This window comes from Schistocerca piceifrons, chromosome 1 (assembly GCF_021461385.2).
Source record: "Schistocerca piceifrons isolate TAMUIC-IGC-003096 chromosome 1, iqSchPice1.1, whole genome shotgun sequence".
Classification (NCBI taxonomy): domain Eukaryota; kingdom Metazoa; phylum Arthropoda; class Insecta; order Orthoptera; family Acrididae; genus Schistocerca; species Schistocerca piceifrons.
Window position 1 is genome coordinate 863,226,069 of NC_060138.1, and position 15,378 is coordinate 863,241,446.

The 15,378-nt window shown below is 36.4% G+C and overlaps 1 protein-coding gene across 1 annotated transcript in view; it reads left to right on the plus strand.

Moving 5' to 3' along the window:
* Positions 1 to 3,239, plus strand: part of LOC124716070 (U6 small nuclear RNA (adenine-(43)-N(6))-methyltransferase) — a 43,872-nt gene extending 40,633 nt beyond the window's left edge. Inside the window, exon 6 of the mRNA XM_047243142.1 lies at positions 2,464 to 3,239. Within this exon, the coding sequence (XP_047099098.1) occupies positions 2,464 to 3,069 (606 nt within the window). The 3' untranslated portion in view covers positions 3,070 to 3,239. The remainder of the gene's footprint in view (positions 1 to 2,463) is intronic.
* Positions 3,240 to 15,378: the final 12,139 nt, after the last annotated feature.

A 15,378-nucleotide genomic window follows, 5' to 3' on the forward strand; every position in this document is an offset into this window, starting at 1 on the left:
TGTACTGGCCTGCTCGATCACCAGGTCTGTCTACAATAGAGCACTTATGGGACGTCATCAGACGACACTTCCAGCAACATCTACAAACAGCATTAACCATCCCTGTATTGACCAACCAGGTGCAACAGCCATGGAACTCCATCCGGTACCTGTACAAGACAATGCTTGTGTGGTTGCGTACTTGCATTCAACATCCTGGTGGTTACACCAATTATTAGTGCACCACATATTTGAAATTGCTTATCGTATGCTTACATTAACCTTCAATCTTGCAATGTTAATCACTTAAATATGTTACCTAGACAAATATATTCATGAAATTTTATTATTCTACACTAATTATTTTTTGGTGCTGGGAATTTTTTCCATTAGTGTAAAAGAAACCAATCATATCCTGTACCGACTCTCCACAGTTTCTATTTCATAACCACCCAGTACTCTGCTCGTCACAGTCTACACTAATGTCTCCAGTGGCCACTGGCACTGCTGCTATTGAACACTACATTTCCCAATGCCAGACTGACTCCAAGCATACAACCTCCTTCCCGATCACCATAACCAAATATATCCTCACCACAAATACTTCTCCTTTGAAGGCATCTCCTGCAACAAATTCATGTTGTAGCAATGGATACCTGCATGGCACTAACCTATGCCAACCTATTCATGGACCATCCAAAATAATCCTTCCTAACCACTCACTCTCCGAAACCCTTCATCTCATTCATTGATGATGTCTTTGTGATCCAAACCAAGTGTGAGGACCCCTATCCACATTCCTCCAGAACCTCAACATTTTCTCCCCCACTTGCCTCACCTGGTCTTCCTCAGTCCAACAGCCGACCTTCCTTGATGTCGACCTCCACCACAATGATGGCTATATCAGTACTTCCACCCAAATTTAATCTCCACTCCAACATCTGACACCCATTCCACACCAAGTAGTCCCTTCTATACAGCCTAGTCACGTGTGGTCATCGCATCTGTAATTACAGGCAGTCCCTCTCCTAAAATACCAAGGGTATCACTCAGGCCTTCAAAGACTGAAATTACCATTCCCATCTTGTCCAGTCATTTATGTCTTCCACATACCCTTTCTCTAGCCACAAAGCAGTATCTCCCCCCCCCCTTTCCCCCCACACCCTCCTCCACTTCTCATGCCTCAGTGCTATGTAGGACTACTTCTTGTCATGCCTTGAAATGAGAAATGTCATTCTCACAAAAAAATGGTTCAGATGGCTCTGAGCACTATGGGACTTAACATCTGAGGTCATCAGTCCCCTAGAACTACTTAAACCTAACTAACCTAAGGACATCACACACATCCATGCCCGAGGCAGGATTTGAACCTGCGACTGTAGCAGCTGCGCGGTTCCAGACTGAAGCGTGTAGAACCGCTCGGCCACTGCGGCCAGCCTGTGTCATCCCCACACTCTCACCCCTTTCACAATGGTATTCTGCCACCAACCCACCTATGCAGTATCCTTTTCCAACCATGCTCTCAATCCCATGCCGCATGGCTCATATCCCTAAATAGACATAGATGAAGAAACCTGTTGTATACATCATCCCTCTGTCACCTAGTTCAATTCTGGCACAGGCATCTTGCCATCAAAAGCAGGGCCACCTGTTAAAGGAACCGTTTGATCTATCATCTTAACTCCCATGACTCCGCCGTTTTCTATGTAGGGTGACCACTAACAACCTGTGTGTCTGCCACCACCAAACTGTGGCCAGGAGACAGCTGAACCATCCAGTTGCTCACCATGCTGCCAGTATAGTTTGTGCTATGTCAGTGACTGCTTCACAGAGTGTGCCATCTGGATTCTTCCCAATAACGCCAGCTTTTCTGAATTTCACATTTGGAAACTCTGCCTGCAACATATCCTTAGAGTCCTTAAACCCATTACCTCAACCTTTACTATTCCCTTCCCTTCCCTTCCCTTCCCTCCATCCTTCCCCCTTTGTTCCTACCACCTCGTCCCCCTCTCCCACAGCACAGCTTCCTGGTGCTGTACCAAGCACCACCACACTATCTTGTCTGTTTGGATTTTTCATTTTTTAATTTAACCTAGATTTGTGTTATTTTCAGTGTGAAGTCTGCGTATATGGCCTTGATTTAATTTTTATTTTAGGGGTTTATTATTTATATTTCTTATTTATTTATATTTTCGCCCAAAAGCCGTGGGGAAGGATAATGATTCATGTGTTGGACAAGGATTTGAACCACGATACCTGCCTTGTCTGGGTAGTATGCTACATCTGAACACTCATTATGGGTCAACTCAAAAGCTTCAACTGTCTCAAGTTTCCCTCTCTTGTATGTTGTTTTTTATTTACCCAGTACATTTCGTATATAATTTTCAGCGGTTTCCTTTTTTTATCAGCTGCCTTACTTAGGTTATCATATAAAGTAACATTTTATGGGTTCTGTTTTATATTGACATCACTTTTAATTTACAGGTAAAATGCAAAGAACTCAAGCATTCATTAAATGCAAAGGTTATGACAGTATCTGCAGCACAGAATACATGGACACACCAGAGAAGGCAACGGAGGAAAATGCAGAAGAACCTGAAGATGAATCCTGATGGTACAGAAAGAGAAAGTGATGAAATTGTGTCACCTGCAGTTGAAACTTCTTCAGAAATGCCGTTGCATGATACAAAATCAACAACTGAGTCTAAAATTGGTGGCACTATGAAACTGTCAGATGAAACAAAAGAGGTATCCCTAGGCAGAGTGGGCAGTTATGTGCAGTCGGAGGCAAAGATGCAGTTTCAGTCTAAGAGAAGAGAAGTGGAAGAGCACAGTGCAGACCTAGAACCATCTGTTAAGAAAATCAAAACTGAGAAACTATTGGATGATGCAATGGAGAAAGATAAAAATGCAGTAACACAGAGTGACAAAAATGCTGATACATCAAAAGTTTCACCTGTTTTAAATGCTACACTAATTGTGAGAAAAGAAACAGATAAAATTCTGATTGAAATGACCTATATTGATGGAAGTAGTGGGAAAGATGGTGTGCATCAAGTATTACAGTACATCAGAAACAACTTGAAGTAATTCGTATCCCCATCATTCATTGTGCAACATCCCATCATCTTTTTAATTAAATTGTTTCCATGAATAACATTGTGTTATTTAAACATTAAACTTTACATTGCTAATGCCAGACAAGCAATTGTATATATGGACTGTTGTTACCATATAATAAAACTAAAAATATTATCAGAGCAATAGTAATTACTCATTGTTTCTTTTCATGGACATCAGGGTTGCTACAGCTCTGGAAATCAGGGAATTTCAAACTTGTTAGGGAAATCAGGGAAATTTGAATAAAAAAACACTGGAAAAATCTTGTTTTTTGCCTCAGTTGATGAAATCGTTTGTTTACCAAGATTTCACTCATTGTTGCTAGGTGGGTGCAGCTGAGTACATGCACTACTTCCCTACTCCCTCGTTCTTACTGCTTCTCCTCTTTCTAACACTCCCCTCAGCTTGCAGTCAGTGCTGCCAACACTTCTTACTGCTAGCCCAGCAGCTGCCGTCAAGAGGCAGGGAGGCGTGAAGAGTGGTTTGTTTGGATCTGATTCTCAGAGACTGTTATCGAAGCAGCTGGAGCCAGCAGTCATGCATGCGTGAGGTAGTGTATGAGTGATAGTGTAAATGTTAGTGCTCTCGTTTTCTGACAAAGACTATGGCCAAAAATGTAATTGTGAGTGTGTGTTTGTCTTTTCTGTATGCCTGTTACAGCTCAGCGATCATATTTACGGTGAGGTGCTACCTATCCTCATTAGTATTGATTCTCAGAGTATTCGCACAAGTTATCTGTTGCATCAGTCGATCATCACGGTCTCATTTCACAAACATGGTATGTGTGACACAAGAATAGCTGGCCGCACAAGTTGACTTCCATGACGGGCCAAAATGGCAGGCCATTTCTGTGAGTATCTCTTAACAGATCAGGCCTGCCAATTTGGAGCCCATTGTTTCCCACTAATGTGTAGGCCCTGCTTGTTGGATCTAGTCTCTCACTGGTCTGCCCACAGGGTGGGTCTGTTTGTGTGCGATTTAATGCGGTGGATTTTCGTAGTTTATCCATGGACCCAGGACTGCGGTGCTCCTCGCCAGGCCAGAGGCCATGGGTGATGGATTTCAGGAATTTTGACTGTCTCACTGCAGGTATATTTTACACTGCGGCATTTTATAGACTTTTATTTATTATAGTACATTTCAGACACTTCGAAAGTAGTTTATATTTTAGAAAGTATGGATGATAAGAAAATTGTGGCAGTCACTGGCAGTTTGTACACTATGTACTCATGTATTTCTTGAAAGCAAAATCACGCAATAACTGCAAAATAGTAAACATAACACAGTGGATAATAATAGAAAATATCAAACATAGTAAAACCAACATTTTATTGGCAGTCACCTACTGTGTTGGTTTACACAACCCTTCACCACCTTACACACTTCTTTCTAGAGGCCTGCTTTTTCCTGAGGATATTTTTGAAATCAGTGAAAGTATATTTTAAATTTGTCTTATGACTCCAGGGAAATGTGTATTTTTGTCATCAAATGTGCTTCATTTTATTGAAATAAAATAACATCAGCAATCTTAATGAAAGAAATACACCATTTGGCTTGCTTTCTCCATCTAAAAACAGTTCATTACAAAAGATGTTGATATTAGTACTTAAAGTTTTTGCTCATACGTTTAGAAATACATAAGTCCTTATTATGTCTTTACTTACCCTTGAGATCTCAAAATTTGTCAGGGAAGAATGATAAAACTTGTCTGGAAATCAGGGAAATATCAGGGAATTTCACTTGGGGTAACTTGGGCCAACCATGGACATTATGGATGAGATCCAAAAAATATAGATGTATATAGATATGCTGTTAAATTATCTGTATAGTAAAACACACAGCAGCTCCTCATAATTAGGAATATTGCTGTTGTAGCAGCTATTTGTATTCAGACAAGGTCCCGGTGCCCCAGTTTTCAAATAGAACATTAATGCGTTCACTTGTTCTCACCAACCACTCAACAGTGGTATCCCTTCCTGAAACAGGAGTCTCTCTTCCGAACGTGTTTTTATGTCTAGTTTTTTCTGGTACTTATTTATTGTAATGTAACAAGAATGTGCTTTAGATACATGCAACTGCTGAACACAGTGAGCAAGTTGACCTGCACTGTAGTGGCGGCCACTTCACATCAAGGTATAACAGCTCCATTGAAGAAGTACATCTCAAAAGTCTGTTGTTACTGTCATCAGTATTATTGCAGCTTGGCATCTGGACCCTGTATTTTGGTGGCGGACTAGATAGACTGGTGACGGTCTTGTAATTATTCTGGCGGCAATGATGTGCTGCTGTGCAATGATTACTTTATGACTGAATTTTCTCATGTTGAGAAATCAGGAGGAGCAATGTGTTTTACTTGGTAAAAGCTTTCTAAAACCAAGAAAAATAAAACAAAGATATTTATGTGACCTTGGCTTGAGAAAGTTTTTTACCATGATTGCATTATGTGTCTTCTCATTGATGGCAAATTTTGTCTAATTGTCGAATTATCACACTAGTTGCTAGTACTGCTACATCTGTAGAAATGGCATATTGGTCATTGTGTGAAGCAGTTTGAAATGATTCAGAAGCACACCATTAACCTTAAGGGTGTTATTTAGTCTACCAGCAGCTAATGTGACAGTCCATCGTATTTTCCGAACATGTAACTACTACATATTCCAGCAATGATTGTATGAAAATTTTAAAAATATGTAAATGATTGATGTAAATGTAGGATAGACCCCTGGAGATACACACACACACACACACACACACACACACACACACACAGGTGTTTTTTAAAAAATATCTACAAATGGTGAAGTTTTTGTTTGTTTTAGAGCTTGTGTTACTGCTCATTCTTTTAATTCATTGTGCATCGTGTGAAGATGTAGATAAGTAGTGATGATGTTTTTGCATGAACAATACGAGCCAATCTTCTGGAGTGCTCAATGATCAGGTTATACAAAATGGACCCAAGAATTGGGCTGTGCAAAATGATAACACCTGTGTTCCTCAATTGTAGCACTCTATTGTGTGTGCAAATGTGGAAAGTATGCTTGTTCTGGCAAGAACTAAGAAGAATCATATATGAAACTGGGCAAGACTACTATGTGGAGTCAAAAGTTTCAGGTATATTATTGAGGAGGACACTGAAGAATTGTTGATGCTTGCTCTCTTCATGGAGCAGTCTAAAATCTTCAACAGTGGTGAGTCAACAGATTACCCTCATCATAATCAATGTTTTTTCTCTTAAAGTGTAGTATGTTGAAATATGCTCACTATTTTTATTTACTTAAATTTGGCATATTTCGTAACAGTACCTTTTCCGTAAAATGTTTACAAGGCGATATTTGTCTTGGCTTCAGTTGTCTAGTGGAAGTATGATTCCACAATGCAGTTTCGTCGGCTGCAGAAATGACCTGGTTCAATGCGTTTGCCTCATTTTTGGTGCTTCAAATACCATTTCTTCGAATGTGGTTTCTTCTTAAAGTTTATATAAAAAAAATAGTAATTCATTTTTTTCTGTTCACTTCCATATTATTATGACGGCGACCTGCACATTGTTCTACCGTCAACACACACCACGAGTTCACTGCCGACTGACTACAGTCAAAGACGACTCCAGTGTCAAAGACATTTTACACAACACACAAGCTTCCACTTGTAATCAGTCTCTTTGATATTCTTCGTCACATTTACTAATAGTAATCAATATGCTTTCACTCTCAAAAATATAAGTAAATTAGCATATAATAAGGCAAATTATAATAAAAAAATTCTGACAAAAATATAAGAAAACATTTACAATTTGGTATCAACAAATCCGGTAGAAAATAACATGGCATAAAACATACATGAAAAATATTCTAAAATACGGCATACAGATTGAAAATAATAGTAAGATAAAACTCATTTGCTAGAATAAGATATCTACAACCACTTCTTTGGTCACACTGTGCCAACTGGGTCTCATAATTAATTTTTTTCCCATATTAATGTTAATTTCATTTTGGTTACATATTGTACAATAAAAAATGATACTGGACGTATATAGTGTAGTGTTTTTTTCCCTATATATTTGCCTTTTACATATTTTTCTTTACGTCTGATTTTTTTTTAAATTTTATATAGTCATGGTTTTTTCTTATTTTGTATATTTTTTTTGCTTATTATTTTCTTTCTTTTAGTACAGCTAAAGATACATCAGTATTATCAATATTTTTTTTTAAGTACACTTCCCTCTCTACTACAATATTACTACAAGTCACCATGAGGCTTTATCTAAAATTGGTTTTGAAACTTATACCTTTGCATGCATGTCCTCACATGCATGCCTTCACCCACAGGGAAGACTTATCTTCCAAACATTAGAAAAATTCGGAAATGCTCACTATGGAGACTTTTTTTTTTTTTTTAAAAAAAAAAAGTAAAAATAAATCTTTCTCTCATTCTTTGTTACAACAGTGTTTTTTCATCAGTTTTAATTAACATGTGACTTCAAATTATTAATTTATACATGCAAATATACGTACTTGGTTGTACAGGTAGTTTTGTTCTATCAAGCATATTCCAGTGGAGGACTTTTGTTTTAGATGATAATAGGTTATTTAAATTTTTGAAATTATGATTTCTGTTTATACAGTTTCAAAGAGACAACATTCCTGAGACCAAATAATTTCTTTGACTTAGGGTACACCAAACGGTAACCATTCGGGTGTGGATTTTCTATGACTTCAAAAGGTCCAATATAGATATCAAAGAATTTTTTAATTTCTGAAGTTAACATTTTTGATTTTTCATGAGATTTGACCAGAACAAGATCCCCAGTTTTGAAAGTGGTTAACTTTACCCTATTGTTATGTCTTTTATTCCTCTTTTCCCCTTGTTTCCTCATAGTTTCCCTGACAATATCTTCTCTCTCTTGCATGGTTAAAGGTGTACATTTAGAAAATTCAATAAGTTCTGATATAAGATTTGGAGGTCTAATATTAAACATAATCTCATATGGTGAAAATCCTGTGGAACTATGTTGTAGGCTATTCATAATATCTTCAAAATTTCGAATGTGCTCAAACCAGGTTGGATGTTTATGGCTACAATAAGTTCTACAAAGTCTCCCAATTTCCCTCATATATCTTTCTGCAGGATTGGTGGATGGAGAATAAACAGATATAAGTATATGCTTCAATTTTGATCTTTCAATAAACTTTTTCCAAATTTTAGAGGTGAACTGTGAACCATTATCTGATAATATTGCTTTTGGTTTACCCACCTGTGCGAAATAATCTCTTTCAATTTTTATTATAATTTCATGGCTAGTAGCTTTCTTCACTGGATATAGTTTAATTAATTTTGAAAATACGTCTACCATAACAAATATGCAACAGTGACCACCTTTACTCTTTGGTAACATTCCATATAAGTCCACTGTGATAAGATCTAAAGGTTTTTCTGGAATAATGTTTTGCATCTCTCCACCACGTCTTTGATTGCTCACTTTAACTCTCTGACATTTGTCACAGGTTGCCAATTCTTTTCTTACCTTCTTTCCAATATTGTAAAAATAAACGTTTTCTTGTATCTTTTGAATGCACTTCCGTATCCCACGATGACCAAAACTTTCATGTTTGTAAATGATCAGCTTTTCAGCATCTGCCTCTGGCCAACACAGTTTCCAATTATCAGAATCTACATCTGTTCTCCGAAATAAAATCCCCTTATGTAATTTGTAAAATTTATCAAGTTTCTCATACCCCTTCTTGCCTAAGCATTCTTTGATTAATTTCCAACTTTGATCTAAATTTTGATTTTTTCTAATTTTGTTACACATAGTTCTAATTGTTTTCTCATTTCCCACCCCTTTCAGGTATCTAATTTTAAATTGCTTTTACTCCTCTTGTTCAAAAATCTCCTTTTCTCCCCCAATTGGTAACCTTGAAAGTGAATCAGCTACTACATTCTCAGAACCTTTTATGTGCTTGATTTCAAAGTCAAACTGTTGCAGAAATATTGCCCATCTGGTCAGTCTACTGTGGTATAATTTGCACTCTTGTAAGTAACTCAAAGCTTTGTGATCCGAAAATACTATGGTTTTATGTCCAATAAGGTAAATTCTAAATTTTGTAAAAGCCCAGTGAATTGCCAAAAGCTCCTTCTCTGTGACTCTATAATTTTTCTCATGCCTGAGCAACACACTGATTGCAAATGCTATGGTACAATGTATCTTAACTCCATTCTCTACTCTTTCTTGAAATAACTCTGCTCCAAGCCCATGATTACTGCTATCAGTATTCAAACAAAATGGTAAATTAAAATCAGGTCTGTGTAATAAGTGTTGCTTCCTCAACTCTTGCTTAATTTTATCAAACTCTTCCTGACAACTTTTATCCCAAACCCAAACAGTGTTTTTCTTAAGTAACTGACTTAAACATGGTACATTCAGACTCTGATCACTTATATGTTTTCGGTAATAACCGCATAACCCAAAGAACGACTTTAATTGTTTTTTAGTCTTAGGAATAGGAATTTCTGAAATTGCTTTAATTTTTTCTGGATCTGCCAAAATTCCCTTGTCTGTAACAACATGACCCAAAAATTTTAATTCAGAAACTGCAAACTTACATTTCTCTAATTTCAATGTTATCCCCCCTTTTTTAAGTTTTTCACAAACTGACTTCAAAATCGAAAAATGTTCCTCCCAAATTTTGCCCTGTAACCAAAATGTCATCTACATAAATTATCAGTTTAGATGCAAGTTCTTGCCCCAGTACATGATCCAAAGCTCTTATAAATTCGGAAACAGAAGAATTTAACCCAAATGGCACAACACAATATTGGTAACTCTTACCATTGTACAAGAAAGCAGTATATTTTCTAGAATTAACCGAAAGTGGTACCTGATGAAAACCCGAAGTTAGAGCCAAACTTGACGTATATTTTATATCTGTAAATTTATAGAGTAACTCATCAATATTTTCGGGATGGTCTGTCTGTCTGAACAAAATTTTGTTTAAGTGTCTAGAGTCCAAAACCAATCTTACTCCACCATCTTTTTTTGAAACAACTACTAAAGGATTATTATATGCACTGATACTCCTTTCTATATTACATCCTTCCATCTTTTTCAGCTCTTTCTCAACAGCAGGTCTTTTTGATATTGCAATACTGTATGGTTTTATGAAAAATGGTTCATTAGATTTTACCTGAAGCTCTCACTGATAACCCTTTACCCTACCAGGTATGTCACTGAAAACATCACTGTATTCCCACAGCAGATTTTCTAACTGTTATTTTTGCTCCCCAGATAAATTTTGTGTTTCTGAAATTTTCGAGTTTACTAAATTCCCAAATTCAACTTCATCAGTATCAAATCTATGAATTTCAATATTCTCCAATCTATTTTCTTTTAGTAAATTGATACTGTCAAAATTTCCATTACTCTGATCACCAAGTGTGTTCACAAATTTTGTCTGAATGTATTCCCTTTCACTAGTTTCTATCAAAAGTTTTCTTCCAACCCAATCAAATGCTGTATTTACTTTTACTATCCAATTCATGCCCAAAAGAAAATCTTCGTTAAATTCCTGAATTACAAAACATCCATGTGTGAACAACTTGCCTTCAATTAAAAATGTCACTAAAGCCTGGCTTTTTACCAATTTACTGCTCTTCCCAGTAGCACCTTTTATCTTTACCCCAACAACTGGCATTTCAACAAAATCTTTCCCCGCTTTCAATTTCTTCCTTAACCTTTCAGATATTCCCGAGATCTCACTTCCTGTATCAATTAAACATTTACCAATCCATGACCCAATTTGAAGTTTTATATAAGGACTGCAAAACTGATCACTTTCCTCAGAACCTGTATCCTCATGTAATAAATCACTTTCAATTTCCCCAAACCTATACTTATCAGAATCATATGGTATATCATTACATGTATTATTTGTCACAGTTATAAAATTTGCACAAGATACAAAATTGTCATTAGTGCTCTCTATTATCTCAAATAGCCAAGAATTTTCATCCAAATCACATTGTATACTATTGAAGTACTTATCCTTCAGCTTTTCAAAAATAAAATATCTCATCTTTTTCCACCACTCAGGACATATAGTTTCACATACATTAATAAGCATCTTTCTAAAGTTCTTGTCAAAAGAAATAGTTTCATTGTTCAGCCATAGATTCATAAGAAATGTGTGTGTGTCATTAATATCTGTAAATGTTTCACTTAGGCTAGAAGTTATACATGTGTCATCATTATTTGTGTAGTCAGATTCTTTACCAACAACATCAAAATTCACACTTTCACATACACTCTGCTGGCGAGCTTTATTCATCCTGGTAACATCCCTGGGAATTTCTATAATATTCTCACTATTTAATCCATTTTCAACCATGTGTATACCCAACTCCCTATTTAATCTAATGAAACACCTTTCCTCAACATCATCATCAATACCATTACCATCATTATCAACTTTATCATCAACATCATTATCATTATACATATTCAGGTCATACACATTCAAATTATCCCCTAAAATATTATTTCCCCTTTCTAAAGTTACCAGATCCCTTTCACCAATTTTTTTAATTCTCACAGCATGCATTCTTTCTTTCATTCACACACGTCTCTGAACTACTACAAATTACATCATCTGACAAAGTGTTGTTCTTTTCTGCCCAAGTGTAAAACTCTGTTAAATTAAATGAATCGCAATTACTTTTACCTACTGTATGTTCTTGTTTACTGAAAATTTTATCTTTATCAATATCATCATTATTTTCTTCTTGAAATTTTTTCAATAAGTAACAACTAATAACCTCATGTGATAGCTTAGGTTTGGAACGGTCATGTTTGGGTTTATGATAGTCACATCCATTGGTCCTTTCATCATGCTCACCTTCTGCCTCAACCTTGCGGACCTTCAAGAGGGCGTCTACTCGTTCTTTATTTCCTGAATTACAACTTGTTCTGTTTGAACTGCTGATTGTGGTTCTGCCAATGTCTCTGATCAACATTTCTGTTCCCATCCCTATGCCAAACATTACCTGATTGTTGGTAGTTTCCATTGTACTGATCTCTAGCAAAATTTCTGTGATTTTGATCCCTAAAGTGTTGTCTATTTTGTTGATTGTTTCCGCGAAAATGTTGTTCTTGTTTTGGATGAAAATTATGGTCCTTCTTTTGAAAATTGTTATATCCCCCTGAATTTTGACTGACACCATGATAATTGTTTTGTTCCCTTTTTTGAAAGTTATCATTTCCCCAATTTTGATCATTACCTTTCTGAATAAACCCACTGTGTGTTCTTGTTGTTACCCTATCCAACTTTTCAATATAATTGAGAAACTGCTCAACATTACTATCAGGACAATGAACTAAACTCAACTGCATTTCTGATGGCAATCTTCTCTTTAAGGTATCAATTTTGATCAAGTCCTCCAAAGGTTTTGTTAAATGAATAAATTTTTGAAGTTCACTTTTGCAAAATTGTTTCATGCTCCCATCTGATTCTCTATAGTTTCTCTCATTCAAAAATTGACTTTTGATTCTAGTTTGTTTAAGATCATCCCAGAAATTTTGATTCAAATTCTGAAAAGGTCATCCCCACAATTACAATCTGGTTTGCCCAAGTCAAAGCTTCCCCTTCCAAGAATTTTTTCACAAATTTAATTTTCATGTCATCTGGTGAGTGAGGTAAAAAACAATCCTTACAATACTGTATAAAATCAGCGGGATGTAAGGGTCCATCTACCGAAAAATGCTTCACTGGAATATTAAATACAAGATTGCATGTGTTGACATTGTGATTTTTGCTTTTAAATTCAATGTCAAAACTTTCAATTTTTTCGCTAAGTTCTTTGGCAGATTTTTTGTTTTCTAAATCATTGCACTCTACTCTTTTTTCTAGAGTTACCAAACTATTATCAGTTTCTTGTTGTACATTTTTTACTAAAACTTTTGTGCTCTCATCCAAATTTTTAATTTCCTCTTTTATCTCATTAAAATCAATTAAATTTCTTTCCCTATCTGCCAGTAACTCATTTTTTACAGTATTAATTTCATCGCTCAATTTAGCATCAATTTCATTTACTTTTGCTTCCACAGCTTCAATTTTTTCCTCAACCCTGCCAACTCTGTTCGAAAGATCACCCATTTGCGTATTGACTGCTTGGACTTGCAACAAAATGTTATCAATTTTTTCATCCCAGTAAGTCTTATTGTCGTCAACTGATTGTTTAATTTCTTTCATGAAATTTACAAGAAAACTTTTTAAATCAAATTGATCGGTTCTTTCTGTTTCGTTTGACCTGTCCTGATTTTCAAAGTCTATTAAATTACTATTTTCTACTTTAGGCACAATACTCTCGAAAATCTCGTAAGTCATTGTGAAGAAAAAGAATTTATACACAACAATACAAAACAAGATAAAAAGATTGTTTTAACAAAATACGAGGGTTTCGTGACTTATCTGGAACACTCTTCTACTGTTGCAAATCCACGTTTTCCATCCATGTGATTGTTGACTAAAATTCTTGAAATTTCTTCTTCTGTCGAAAATTAAATTTTTTGCCAAAATATTTCTTCTCCAAAACTTTTACTTCCCGATGAACACAAATACTGTAACACACATTCTGAAAAAACTGGTATTAACACACAAAAATTTTCTTCTTCGTAGCACTGTTGAAGGTAACGTGAACACAATATCCCGGCTGAGCCCCCATTGAAATATGCTCACTATTTTTATTTACTTAAATTTGGCATATTTCGTAACAGTACCTTTTCCGTAAAATGTTTACAAGGTGATATTTGTCTTGGCTTCAGTTGTCTAGTGAAAGTATGATTCCACAATGCAGTTTCGTCGGCTGCAGAAATGACCTGGTTCAATGCGTTTGCCTCATTTTTGGTGCTTCAAATACCATTTCTTCAAATGTGGTTTCTTTTTAAAGTTTACATTTAAAAAAATAGTAACATAATTCATTTTTTTCTGTTCACTTCCAAATTATTATGACGGCGACCTGCACATTGTTCTACCGTCAACACACACCACGAGTTCACTGCCGACTGACTACAGTCAAAGACGACTCCAGCATCAAAGACATTTTACACAACACACAAGCTTCCACTGGTAATCAGTCTAATAGTAATCAATATGCTTTCACTCTCAAAAATATAAGTAAAGTAGCATATAATAAGGCAAGTTACAATAAAAAAATTCTGACAAAAATATAAGAAAACATTTACAATTTGGTAACAACAAATCCGGTAGAAAATAACACATCTCCCAGATCCATTACAATGTTCTGCTCATCATAAATAGTAACTGTTAAAGATATAGAAAAGGAAGATTAGACATTTTATTGACAACACTATCATTGTAGATGGAGCACAAGCTTAGATTGGACAGAGGTGTGGAATGTAACCAGCAATGCCTTTTTCAAAGATATCATGAACCATGGACCTTGCCGTTGGTGGGGAGGCTTGCGTGCCTCAGCGATACAGATAGCCATACCGTAGGTGCAACCACAACGGAGGGGTATATGTTGAGAGGCCAGACAAACGTGTGGTTCCTGAAGAGGGGCAGCAGCCTTTTCAGTAGTTGCAAGGGCAACAGTCTGGATGATTGACTGATCTGGCCTTGTAACAGTAACCAAAACGGCCTTGCTGTGCTGGTACTGCGAACGGCTGAAAGCAAGGGGAAACTACAGCCGTAATTTTTCCCGAGGGCATGAAGCTTTACTGTATGATTACATGATGATGGCGTCCTCTTGGGTAAAATATTCCGGAGGTAAAATAGTCCCCCATTCGGATCTCCGGGCGGGGACTACTCAAGAGGATGTCGTTATCAGGAGAAAGAAAACTGGCGTTCTACGGATCGGAGCGTGGAATGTCAGATCCCTTAATCGGGCAGGTAGGTTAGAAAATTCAAAAAGGGAAATGGACAGGTTGAAGTTCGATATAGTGGGAATTAGTGAAGTTCGGTGGCAGGAGGAACAAGACTTCTGGTCAGGTGACTACAGGGTTATAAACACAAAATCAAATAGGGGTAATGCAGGAGTAGGTTTAATAATGAATAGGAAAATAGGAATGCGGGTAAGCTACTACAAACAGCATAGTGAACGCATTATTGTGGCCAAGATAGACACAAAGCCCACGCCTACTACAGTAGTACAAGTTTATATGCCAACTAGCTCTGCAGATGATGAAGAAATTGAAGAAATGTATGATGAAATAAAAGAAATTATTCAGATTGTGAAGGGAGACGAAAATTTAATAGTCATGGGTGA